The sequence below is a fragment of the Miscanthus floridulus genome, chromosome 12, assembly GCF_019320115.1.
Source record: "Miscanthus floridulus cultivar M001 chromosome 12, ASM1932011v1, whole genome shotgun sequence".
Taxonomy (NCBI): Eukaryota; Viridiplantae; Streptophyta; class Magnoliopsida; order Poales; family Poaceae; genus Miscanthus; species Miscanthus floridulus.
Window position 1 is genome coordinate 75935263 of NC_089591.1, and position 13078 is coordinate 75948340.

Here is a 13078-nt window from a genome sequence, read left to right on the forward strand (position 1 = left end):
AATTTCTGCGCAGTTCCAGTGAAATCCATACTTTCCAACAGGCCGTCGAAGGAAACTAGGCGAAGACACTGTCAATGTGTTGGCCATTCTTACAAACCTCGATCTGCCTAACACTACACCGTTTTTTTTCCTAAAAAAGTTAAAAACAACTCCGTTGCTTCCTTCGCGCGGTGAAGAGAAAGTGAGAAAGCATCGACGAAGCGGTAACTTTGTCCATTTGGATCTGAAAACGGTGTCTGAGGCAGGCAGATCGACAAGTCGCAGCGCAGTCAAGCAAGGCACGTCGGTCCAAGAGCACGAGCACACGACGCTGCCGGCCCGGCCGCGCTGCTACGAGTCCGAGCGAGATCTGAAGGCGCGGGAGGAAGGAAACGGGCGAGAGGATCCAGCAGCCCGCGGGCGCGGCGGTTAACGCGTCCCAGATCCCGGCGCGGCGCCTCCCGCCCTGCCCTTCCGGCGAGAGCAGCGGGGCGCGCGGTCCGATGAGGCGGCGGCCGTTCCTGGACCAGCGGCGGCCGTCGTTCAAGCGCCGGTGGCAGCAGCGGCCGTGGTGGGTGCGCCTCGCGCTCTCCCTCCTCCTCGCCCTCGCGTGCGTCCTCCTCCTCGCCGTCCTCCTCGGCTCCCCCGACCCCGGCGCGTCGCCGTCCAACTCCGCCGCGTCATCCGGATCCGAGACCACCTCCTCCCCTCTCCTCCGTCAGGTAACCACGTCGCATTTTTCGCATTTCGGGGGACCGTTTCGTCGTCTGGCCGTTTGACTACCAGCATGCCAATTTTAGTCAGTAGCCATTGCACCTGCTGAATCTGCTTAAGCTGTCTAGTGCTAGCTTTTGTGGGAAGATGATAATGAGTGCTAGTGAGTAGCATCTAAAAGTTTTTTTTTTCAAACCTCTCCTCTTGCGTGCAGAGAACTTACCTGGAGGGAATCACGGATGCGCTCAACATGACTGACGAAATGCTGAGCGCCCGCTCGTTCTCGAGGCAGCTCATGGACCAGATTTATCTAGCCAAAACTTATGTCGTCGTTGCCAAGGAGGCCAACAACCTGCAGTTTGTGGCGGAGCTTAGTGCTCAGGTGCGGCGGGCGCAGAGCATCCTTGCGCATGCTGCAGCCCATGGGGGCACGGTGATGGAGCAGGAAGCAGAGAAGGCGATCAGGGATATGTCGGTGCTGCTCTTCCAGGCGCAGCAGCTTCGGTATGACAGCGGTATCACGATCATGAAGTTGAAAGGCCAGATTCAGTCCCTAGAGGAGAAGTCGAAAGCCGAGGCGGAGAAGAGCACAAAATATGGCCAGATTGCTGCGGAGGAGCTCCCAAAGGGACTTTACTGCCTTGGTGTTCGGTTAACCATGGAATGGTTCAAGAGTCCTGAGCTTCAGAGGAAGTTTTCAGATAGGAGCCCAGCAGTGCAGAGCAATCTAAGGGATAACAGCCTCTATCATTTCTGTGTCTTCTCAGACAACATCCTTGCTGTTTCAGTTGTTGTCAATTCTACGGCTATAAACTCGAGGCACCCTGACAAGGTTGTTTTTCACCTAGTGACTGATGATTTGAACTATGCTCCGATGAAGGCGTGGTTTGCCATGAATGACTACAGAGGGGTCACTGTGGAGATACAAAAGGTGGAGGACTTTACCTGGCTCAATGCATCGTATGTTCCCGTTCTTAAACAGCTACAGAACTCTGCTACCCAGAAGTTCTACTTCTCCGGCAGTGGTAATCGTGGAACACCAATTAAATTCAGGAACCCAAAGTACTTATCAATGCTTAATCACTTGAGGTTCTACATTCCGGAAATATATCCCGAATTGCAGAAGGTGGTGTTTCTTGATGATGATATCGTTGTTCAGAAGGACCTATCAGAACTGTTTACTATCAACCTCAATGGTAATGTGATGGGTGCTGTAGAGACTTGCATGGAGACATTCCACAGATTTCATAAGTATCTTAACCATTCCCATCCTCTTATCCGTGCTCATTTTGACCCTGATGCTTGTGGCTGGGCATTTGGTATGAACGTGCTTGATCTGGTCGAATGGAGGAACAAGAATGTGACAGGCATATATCATTATTGGCAGGAGCGCAATGCTGATCATACCCTATGGAAGCTTGGGTCTTTACCACCTGGGCTTCTTGCTTTCTATGGCTTGGTTGAAGCATTGGATCCCAAATGGCACGTCTTGGGACTTGGCTACACAACTGTGGATGCTGCTACTATCAAGGAAGGGGCAGTACTGCACTACAATGGAAATATGAAGCCATGGCTCAAAATTGGAATGGAGAAGTACAAGAGCTTTTGGGATAACTATGTGGACTATTCACATCCTTTGATTCAGCAGTGCTTCATGCGTTGATTGCTGTGCATCACATTAGAAATTTTTGTAAGCTCCGTGGTAGATATGTTCCAAGTGCATGCTCCAACTGCCACACGGAAACATTGTAGTTAAATCAACTGGCTTCACTCTCAAGTTACAATCTCTGACAAAACATCAGTAGCTGTCTGTAGCACCTGTAGTTGATGAAGCACAGCAATCACATATCTCCAGCCACAGGTAAACATGACATGAGCTAAGACTGCGATGCAGTAGGCTGCTACTTGAACTACATCCACTACATACATTCATAACTTGCGACCATCAATGTAATTTTTCCATTTTTTATTTTTTGGGTGAAACAGAACCACAGAATGGAGATGTTGTAGAATTGATTTTAAATTATTGAGGTGTTACAACAAGTTTTGAGTTACGTATCCATATTTATTGGATGTTAAAAACTTACAACAGCTAAGCCTTTTTCTGTTTATTTCTTTGTACATGTTGAGAAGTAAAGTCACATATCTCATTTGCAGCTCTACCTGAATTTTGTTTCGTGTTTCTTGCCAACTTGTTTGGGACTTAAAGGCTTTGTTGTTGTTGTTGTTGTTGTTTCTTGCTGTTCAATGTTTTCACATCTGTTGTTGTTGTTGTGAGGACGGTAAAGCTTATTTGCAAATACTTATCTTGTGGGAAAAAGTTCATCAATACTATATTTAATATGAGGGAAGTCTGTACATCCATTCACTGGCGGAGCCTCTTGGAGGCCAACCCTGGGCTCCCCCCCCCCCCCCCCCCCCCCCCCTTCCTTGTTACACGTATATACATATATTATCCTTCTCTAGTTGTTGCACGCATACATTTATGTATTGCTACTACCTGCTAGTTATTAGTGGGGAAATAGATATAAGTTGCTTATTGTATATATACATGCTTCTAAGTTTTAAAGTTTACAATACAAATCTAGCTAAAGTTCAAGGAAGAGCATATATGTACAAGAATAGAATCTCAGTCTTGAATTTGAGAGAAAACATAAGAGGCTGCAGAAGCATTTTGTTTGTTGTAATAAAAAGAACATAACCTATGTATGGTTGATACTGAACATTTTGGCCCCCCTTATTTCATCTCCACGCTCCGCCACTGCATCCATTTATGAGGAGAGACTATGTATGACTTCATCACATGTGGTTGAACTTTAGATGAGCTACAACGCAGGCAAGTGTTTACAGGAAATAAAGTGTAAATACATTACATAATCAAGTCCACAGAAGGAATCCATTTATAATATGAAAATAACTGTTACTTATGCTGCCGTCAGCTACAAAATGACAAATGTAGTTGCATATATGTTATTCTCTTTCTTCTCTACTTCTCTTCGGAGTATGCCGTTTCCAATCCAAAGTTCATGGGTTTGCTGCGGCATCTACCTCAACAGTGGCCTTCCTATTCCTTCTAGATCTGGACCTTCTCCTTCTCTGTCTCTTGTTTGTTTCTCTTCTCTCCTCATTATTTGTGGATGTGCTGGGGTTTACATCTGTGGGGTCTACAACAGGTTCCACTGCTTGCGTTTTGTTTTGGTTGGCTTCACTCAAGCTGTCTTCTGAGCTCGTGCCCTCAGGATTTACTTCTTTCTCATTTTCCTTCTCCAGCAATTTAGTTTCTCTGCTGTTGTTGCTGGCCTCACCTTGAGGGTCCTCCACTTGTCCTGTGCCATCTGATTCTTCTTTGCTGGCTTCCTGATTGTCTATCAGTTTTTGGTTCCCCTGCCGAAGCTCAAATTTATCTGAATGGCTTCCCTCTGGAGCATCATCTGATTGCTCATTGGCATCACCTTTGTTCTCTTGAAGCTGGACATCTTCTATGTTGGTTGTTAACTTTAAGAACTGTTCTTGTGAGGAACTGTTATCTTGTTGGTTGCTCTCCCATGTAGTGGTGTTGTAGGAATTTTGTTCTTCTGCTACAGGTACAGAACCATTGGTGTTTTCAGATTTGTCGAGTACCACAAGGTCAGAAGTTGCTTTAACGTTTTTTGCTTCCACTACAATGCCCTCATCTTGGTGGCTGCTATCTGATGGATTAGTGTTGCTTGAATTTTCTTCTGCTGGAGCAGACATGGAATCACTGGAGTTTTCAGATTTGTCAAGTACCACGGTTTCAGAAGTTGCATTTTCGGTGTTTGCTCCCACTACAATGCTCTCATCATTGTGGTTGCTCTCTGATATAGTAGTACTGTTGGAATTATCTTCTGCTGTAGCAGGAATGGAATCACTAGAATTTTCGGATTTGTCAAGCTCAGGCTCAGCTTCTTTCTGCTGCAGGAGTTCCTTTATAGTTGTCGTCTGATCTGGGTTTGAAGCAGCTGCATTCTCTTTCATTTGGTTGATATGGCTCTCTTTCTCCACAAGAGCTGCTTCCAATTCTTTCTGGGTGTTGGTAAGATATGTGGTGGTAGTTTCTGAATCCATGAGCTTGTTTTTCAATTCTGCCCTCTCAATACTCAGGACAGATGTTTTGGCTTCCAGTTCGTCAACTTTCCTCCTCATCTCTTTATTAATTTCTTTTTCTTTCTGCCAAAAACAAGACAGTAATATTTGGTTGATGAGGTGTTCTTGAATAACAGGCTGGATAGATAATTCATAGAACACACTAACAGAAAAGGCAGATAGAATGCTCTAAAGTGCTACAGCTATTGCAGTTTACATCAACAATTGGACCATACGGCAGAATATTCTCAGTATTTACTTGCAGAATAAGAGGATGTTCAATTGAATATAGTGACTTAGTTGGCTACTTGCATTTTAAAACTAAACTGTGATGTGATGCCTCCAGATAAATATATATCTGCAAATAGTGTCAATATTGAAGTCCTCTCAGGGGTGATTTATATGGACTAACTTATGAAGGCATGATTCTAGGTTTGACACTATCTTCATGGTTTGGGATGGAAAGATTTCGCATGTGCAACACTGTAGTTTTGTTGTATCCATGATCCATCTTTCTTCCAAGGCCCTGTTTACAATGTGGGAATTTTTCTCCTGCTCTTCTGTAAATCGTCATGAAATTTGTGCTTACATACACCCTAAATTGGCAATATGATGGTTTTGTCATGACAATACTGAATGCAAATAGAATCATACTTTGCATGATATTGTACTGTTTCTTATATTTTACTTACTAGTGGTAACAAGAATTCCCTAATTTAAGCATTATAGGCAATTCTCAATTGATAGATCTTGACTTTTGAAGTATTATGTACCAACAACAACAACAAAGCCTTTAAAGTCTTTAAGTCACAAACAAGTTAGGGTATGCTAGAGTTGAAACCCAACAGAAGCAATCAAGGTTCAGCCACGTGAATAGCTATTTTCCAAGCACTCCTATCTAAGGCTAAGTCTTTGGATATATTCCATCATTTCAAGTCTCCTTTTATTGCATCTACCCAAGTCAACTTCGGTCTTCCTCTGCCTCTCTTCACGTTACTATCCTGGCTTAGGATTCCACTACGCACCGGTGCCTCTGGAGGTCTCCGTTGTACATGTCCAAACCAGAAGCTTTTCTTCAATTGGTGCTACCCCTAATCTATCGTGTATATCATCGTTCCGAACTCGATCCCTTCTTGTATGACCGCAAATCCAACGCAACATATGTATTTCTGCGACACTTATCTGTTAAACATGTCGTCTTTTCGTAGGCCAACATTCTGCATCATACAACATAGCAGGTCTAATCGCTGTCCTATAAAACTTGCCTTTCAGCTTCTGTGGTACCCTTTTGTCACATAGGACACCAGATGCTTGGCGCCACTTCATTCCACCCTGCTTTGATTCTATGGCTAACATCTTCATCAATATCCCTGTCTCTCTGTAGCATTGATCCTAAATATCGAAAGGTATCCTTCCTAGGCACTACTTGACCTTCCAAACTAATATCTTCCTCCTCCTGAATAGTAGTGCCGAAGTCACATCTCATATACTCAGTTTTAGTTCTACTAAGTCTAAAACCTTTGGACTCCAAAGTCTCCCGCCATAACTCCAATTTCTGATTCACTCATGTCCGACTTTCATCAACTAGCACTACATCGTCCGCGAAAAGCATACACCAAGGGATGTCCCCCTTGTATGTTCCTTGTGACCTCATCTATCACTAAGGCAAACAGATAAGGGCTCAAAGCTGATCCTTGATGTAGTCCTATCCTAATCGGAAAGTCATCCGTGTCTCCATCACTTGTTCGAACATTAGTCACAACATTGTTGTACATGTCCTTAATGAGCCCGACGTACTTCGTTGGGACTTTATGTTTGTCCAAAGCCCACTACGTAACATTTCTTGGTATTTTATCATAAGCCTTCTTCAAGTCAATAAAAATCATGTGCATTCCTTGAAGTATTATGTACCAATGCATTTTTAATCTATTTGATGATGAAACGTTTCAAAGAGAACTGATGTTGTGGTATTCCATTAACTCATATTTTTGCGCTCAGTTTAGTGCACTATGCTTAATATAATCCAGAGACCTGAAGGTGTTTGAAGTTAATTGAATACTTGTAGTCTGAGACCCTTGTTTCGATTAAGAAATCTCCGTATAAGGGCCAAAATTTATCTACAATGTGCTGAATTGTTACTTTGAGGGCACAATATTCTGTCATGTATTCGGGGGACATAAAGTTCTTTTTTTTTTGGTAGTGTTCTACAAACAGAGTGGTTTATTAGTGTCCTACAGGTCTTTAGTACAGGTGGAACTATGTTCGTCAGAACTTCAGATGGATACTATGAGCATCAATTTCCTGTCGCAGCTTGTAAATCGTTGAAAAATTTTCAACAGATAGCCTATACTTAATTAGTTTATAGTCCAGGACAGTGGCGGATGCACGATGCGGGATAAGGGAGGCTAAAACAATGGAGATATTGATTTGTATGAAGATTTAATGGTGAAATCAAGCTTTTGCTACAGTGATTAGGCTTAATCAAAGCGCCCCCTGTGAATCCGCCGCTGGTCCAGGACTCCAGGTGACAAAAGCAGGGTATCCATTATCTACTAACATAGTCGATCAAAAAGTGCAGGCACAAAGAAACAGGCATTCAGGCAAGCTACAGCTGTCTATTAGAAGCACAATTGGTGATGCATGCAAACTTTTTTTTCGAACACGGATGCATGCAAACTAATCATGCATATCCAATACCTCGAGGAGGACTTTGAAGGAGATGAGCTGCTGGTCGTGTTCCTGGAGGAGGACGGTAAGGACGCGGCGCTCCCTCATCTTGTGCAGGATGCCGACACTCACCGCGGCGGCTCCAATGGCCAGCAGCACCAGCAGAAGGTACGGGGGCACTCTCTTGCTGCTGCCCATTCTGTGGTTTCTTGATCTATGCTTGCTTGCTTCCATCTCCTCTGTGCATGCACCCTCTTATGCTGTTTACTGCAGAATGGGGCAAATGCTGTGGCAGCAGCTTGAAGAAACTGGGGTTTCCTTTTCGGTTGCTTCGGTTCTGGAAAGAGAAGTAAGCTTGCTTAGGAATGGTGTAACCAGGCACTAGGTGGCGCCAAGTCTTAGGGCTAGTGTACACTCTGTATACTTCACTTGCTTCAAGGTGGTGATGCACATGCTCATCTCAGTCTAGCGGTAGCTGATTTGTTCGAGTCAGAGAGGTATAACGCCTGGCTCGCTTTGACTTTCGATGGTTAACGTTAGATTTAGGCAATATTAACTACGATGCTTGTATTTGCATCTCATCTCACAGTAAAGTATCATTGTTCATGTTCGTTGCCCATCACACTTAGCATTCTATACGAGCCACTGGATCAGGAGATCCCCAACGAATGAAAGTGACCAGAATGACAAAAAAGGACATCACCATCTTCTACAACCACAAAATCTTCTGTCAACGGGAAATAATGAGCTCATGAAGTTCTCCAACGAAATTTTCAAGTGATTATTCATGAACGGTGTTGAGAAAAATGCATTATATAGAAGATGACTACATGTCTACATGAAGTACACAACTTTTTTTTTAAACCAAAAGTACACAACTTAGGGGTCGTTTGGAACAGAGGATTTTTGAAGGAAAATCGTAGGAACTAAAACCAAAGGAAAGGAAGTTGACCGGAGTGTTTGGAACACAGGAAGAATCGATTCCTTTCCTCCATTTTACTGTAGTTGGATGCTCATTTCACAGGAAATAAAAAATCTACCGGGACCTCTTGGTTTCATTTCCTTTGCGTATGCCCGATGCACTGCCCGTGAAGAAAACAGGAAAGAAGAGAGCATACCGCAGTCTGTCAGGTTGTCAGTGACCCAAACATTTCAGCTAACGCAAGTGAAGTATGTTGCTATTTTTTTTTCTTTGTTACCTCCTGCGTTATAGATTCATGCGTTCCAAACACCCCTTCTAGGCATTTCCTATGTTTTTTCTTTCCTCTATTTTACCACTACACACTCACCATATTCCTATATTTTTTTCCTATTCCTATGTTTTTGATTCCTACGTTCCAAACAGACCCTTAGGTTCACCATCTTCAAAGAAATTTCCACACCACAATAATAAGAATACTGTTTTTGAGCAATGTGTATGGGAGCATATGATTCTTATCATTCGTTGGCACATAATTTTTTTTTTGTATTAAAAAGGAAGGAAGAGCACAAGCTGCCAATTCATTGACATTACACATGGAACAACGGAAAAACACACATTGATTGGTTCAACCCAAACAATCGTAATGTGTAACAATCTCGTTGTAACCCTTGTCATCGCGATGTTAAATTATTTTACAGAAGATTATCCATGATGCAATCATCGTTATATGCTGCAACTTGATCCCAAAAGATAGCACACCAGAATCCCTATTGATTCACAGATTGTCACACCCCGTGGCCGCCGACGAATCGCCGGGACGTGAGGAGATCGAACGCGGTGATCTAGGGCGATAACGCCGGGACGTGAGGAGATCAATCGCGGTGATCTAGGGCGATAACGAGACGAGGAAAGGTTTCCCCTGTTCTCAGTTCTGTCAAATGAGGAATAGTTCTCCCTGCGTGCTGAGGGTTTGCTTATTACAGACATTGCCGGCCACATGGTCCACATGGCATTGACTCTAGCCGAACGGCCCACATGACATAAACTGAAACAACTAACAAAACGATACTATGTTTCCCTGACTCAAACGCGTATTGAGCGATGGCACCATCTTCATGATGTCGATGCCGATGGCTTGACAGCTCCCCCCACCGAAGGTCCTGCTTGTCCCCAGGCAGCAGCAGCAGGAAAACGCGCGCGAAGCACATTGTAGTCCTCCCAGGTAGCAGAAGCTTCAGGTAAATTGGACCATTTGATCAGTACTTGAGGTGTGGCGGTATTCCCCTGGCCCTTCTTCACTAGACGCCTGTCCAGGACTTGTTCTGGAGTTGCAGCAGCTGCTTCAATGTCTGTAGTCACTGGCATATCAGCGAAGACAGGAGTGTAATCTGCAAGGAATGGTTTGAGCTGCGAAACATGGAAAACATTGTGAATTTTGCTATCTGGAGGTAACTCGAGCTTGTAAGCCACTGCACCAACATGTTCAACAATCTTGTATGGGCCGAAATACTTGAATGACAGCTTGGGAAAGGGTCTGCTAGCAATTGATGTCTGAGTATACGGCTGTAGTTTCAGCAAGACCATATCTCCCACTTGGAACTGCAGGTTTGAACGTTTCCTGTCTACCATCACCTTCATTCGATTCTGTGCCAACTCCAGGTGTTTCTTCAGAGATTGCAGATGTAGCTCTCGGTGTTCTATCAGTTCAGCTACTGACTGTGAAGTGTTGGGTTGGAGAATTGGTGCAGCACCCACATTTGGTTCCACCCCATATAGAGCCATAGCTGGGGAGCAGCCCAGAGATGTATGATATGAAGAGTTGTACCATAACTCAGCTAAAGAAAGCCAAGATTTTCAGGTTTTGGGAGCATCCTGTACTGCACACCTTAGATACATTTCCAGGCATTGATTGACCCTTTCAGTCTGGCCATCTGACTGAGGGTGATAGGCAGTGCTCATGTTGAGCTTCACCTTGTATAGTTTGAACAATTCTCTCCAGAAAGAACTGACAAAAATTGTGTCTCTGTCAGATACAATAGACTGAGGTAGACCATGCAACTTGACAATGTTGTCCATAAAGAGCTGTGCTATATCAGCAGCTGTGTAAGGGTGTTTGACTGCCACAAAATGAGCATACTTAGTGGAAAAAATTGCAAAAATGACACTCGGGTGGATGACAAGTGGGTCTATCTGTATCTATGAATGTGGGTCCAGTGTCAAATCTGCAAACGACCGATGTTTCGAGTCCCATGTTTGCATACTTAGTGAGCCTGTCAACCACCACTAAGATGACATTATAGCCCTGTGACTTTGGTAGGCCTTCAATAAAATCCATAGAGAGGTCTCTCCATACTCCCTGTGGAATTGGCGAAGGTTGTAGTAAACCAGCTGGGAGAGTATTGGAATGCTTAGCTTGTTGACAAATTGCACACTGTTTGATGAACTCTTCCACTGCCTGTTTCATGCCTCTCCATGCAAAATGGGACTTCAGCCTATGATAGGTGGCTTTACTCGCTGAGTGGCCCCCTATTGCACTTGAGTGAAAAGTGGCAATGAGCTTGGTCTGTAATGCTGCATTTTGACCCACCCAAATCTGAGATTGGTGTTTGATAATACCATCATGGAGACTATAGCCAGCTGAGTTAGGAGAGCTGATAGCCAGTTCAGTTAGCAACTGCTGTGCTCTGGCATCAGTAGCATAAGAATTAATGATCTCCTGCATCCAGTCAGGTTTCACCATGGACACAGCTTGCAAAGCATGAAGGTGAACTAGCCTTGAAAGTAAATCAGCTGCTACATTCTCCTTCCCTTTTTTGTATACTATCTTAAATTGCAATCCCATTAACCTTGTCATCACCTTCCTTTGCATCTCTGAATGTAAATTCTGCTCTTGCAGGTAGGACAGAGATTTGTGATCTGTAAGTATAACAAACTCTTGTCTTTGAAAGTAATGTCTCCACTTCTCCACTGCCATGATGAGGGCTAAAAACTCTTTCTCATAAATAGAAAGTGATTTGTGTTTGTCACCTAGTGCCTTGCTAAGAAAAGCAATTGGTCTTCCTTCTTGCATCAAGACTGCACCAATGCCTTCTCCACAGGCATCAGTCTCCACTTGAAAGGGTAACTGAAAATTTGGTAGAGCGAGTACTGGGGCTTGTGTCATCGCTACCTTGAGGTTGTCAAAAGCTGACTGTGCTTCTACTGTTGAAAGGTCCTAATATGACTAGAGGGGGGTGAATAGCCTATTTAAAAAAACTACATGATCACTAGAGCAATTTGATTAGTATGGCAAATAGCAAAATGCAAACTTGCTCTAGCTCTACAAGGGTTGCAAGCTACCTATCCAACAATTTTAGTTACTATGATTACTAGGCACATAATTGGCTAAGTGACTACTCACTAAGAGCTCTCACACTTGCTACACTAAAGAGCTCCACTAGATGAACTTAAACTACAAAGTAAGCTCTCAATTTTAGCTACACTAAAAAGCTTGCTAAAACTAGTTTGCGGAAATGTAGATGAGTGAGCAGGGTGATTATACCGCCGCGTAGAGGAGTGAACCAATCACAATATGAATACCAATTTAATCACCGGAAGAATACCAAAGGGCAAGAGACAACCGATTTTTCTCCCGAGGTTCACGTGCTTGCCGGCACGCTAGTCCCCGTTGTGTCGACCAGCACTTGGTGGTTCGGCGGCTAAGAGGTATTGCACGAACCTCGTCCACATAATTGGACACCGCAAGAACCTACCCACAATCGAGGTAACTCAATGACACGAGCAATCCACTAGAGTTACCTTTCAGGCTCTCCGTCGGGAAAGGTACAAGACCCCTCACAATCACCGGAGCCGGCCACAAACAATCACCAACTCGTGCCAAAGCTCCTCCACTGCTCCAAGCCGTCTAGGTGGCGGTAACCACCAAGAGAAACAAGAAACCCGCAGCCACAACGATCCGCAAGTGCCACTAGATGCAATCACTCAAGCAAATACACTTGAAATCACTCTCAATCTCACTATGATGATGAATCAATGATGGAGATGAGTGAGAGATGTTTGCTTAGACTCACAAGGATGTTAGGAATGTCAAAGTGCCAAGAGAGATACCTTGAAGCCGACCAAATACTATTTATAGACAGTCCCCAAATGAATATAGCCGTTAGAGCCAAAGAGGGGGTTTCTGCGAGATGACCGGACGCGCCGGTCAGGATGACCGGACGCGCCGGTCCAACGTCCGGTCGCATCCCCAAGCCACTCAGCGCTCGCCATGTCACGCGGTTCAAATTCGACCGTTAGGCGCCAAAGCTCGCGCGTGTCAACCGATGACCGGACGCGCTTCTCTGTCTGACCGAACGCAGACCACGCTAGGGTCCGATCAACAATAGAGAGGGTCCAGAGCGTGAAAAATGAGATCGGACACGTCAGATCCAAGCTGACTGGACGCACCCCAGAGTCCGGTCGCCACTTCGCTCTCTCACGCATACCTGCGATGCTGACGCCAGCATACGTCAGCCGCCACCTGACGCAGCCCCTGCGCGTCCGGTCACGCTCTGGCGCATGTGTCCGCTCGCCCGAAGAAGTGACTGGACACGTAGGTGGCAGCGTCCGGTCCTTCACCTTGCTTTCAGCCAGAGCAGCGTTGTCACCTATAAATGACCGGATGCGCCCGGGGTGAATCCGGTCACCCCGTGG

The 13078-nt window shown here is 44.7% G+C and overlaps 2 protein-coding genes across 2 annotated transcripts; one reads left to right on the top strand and one right to left on the bottom strand.

The window, feature by feature from the left end:
- The first annotated feature begins 207 nt into the window (after nt 1-207).
- LOC136496705 (probable galacturonosyltransferase 10) lies at nt 208-2784 on the top strand. Its single transcript, XM_066492446.1, has 2 exons — nt 208-701; nt 908-2784. The coding sequence occupies exons 1-2, from the start codon at nt 483-485 to the stop codon at nt 2354-2356; spliced, it is 1668 nt and encodes a 555-aa protein (XP_066348543.1). The 5' UTR covers nt 208-482; the 3' UTR covers nt 2357-2784.
- A 754-nt stretch (nt 2785-3538) lies between these two features.
- LOC136498441 (uncharacterized) lies at nt 3539-7947 on the bottom strand. Its single transcript, XM_066494373.1, has 2 exons — nt 7495-7947; nt 3539-4881 (listed from the first exon to the last, which is right to left on the bottom strand). The coding sequence occupies exons 1-2, from the start codon at nt 7696-7698 to the stop codon at nt 3718-3720; spliced, it is 1368 nt and encodes a 455-aa protein (XP_066350470.1). The 5' UTR covers nt 7699-7947; the 3' UTR covers nt 3539-3717.
- Between the last annotated feature and the right edge of the window lie 5131 nt (nt 7948-13078).

What these genes read in the sequence shown, in the direction of transcription:
- LOC136496705 (XM_066492446.1), top strand. Translation starts at nt 483, where the DNA reads ATGAGGCGGCGGCCGTTCCTGGACCAGCGGCGGCCGTCGTTCAAGCGC. An exon ending in CCTCCCCTCTCCTCCGTCAG is followed by an intron (nt 702 to 907) that starts GTAACCACGTCG and finishes TCTTGCGTGCAG; the next exon opens with AGAACTTACCTGGAGGGAAT.
- LOC136498441 (XM_066494373.1), bottom strand. Translation starts at nt 7,698, where the DNA reads ATGGAAGCAAGCAAGCATAGATCAAGAAACCACAGAATGGGCAGCAGC. An exon ending in CCTTCAAAGTCCTCCTCGAG is followed by an intron (nt 4,882 to 7,494) that starts GTATTGGATATG and finishes TGTTTTTGGCAG; the next exon opens with AAAGAAAAAGAAATTAATAA.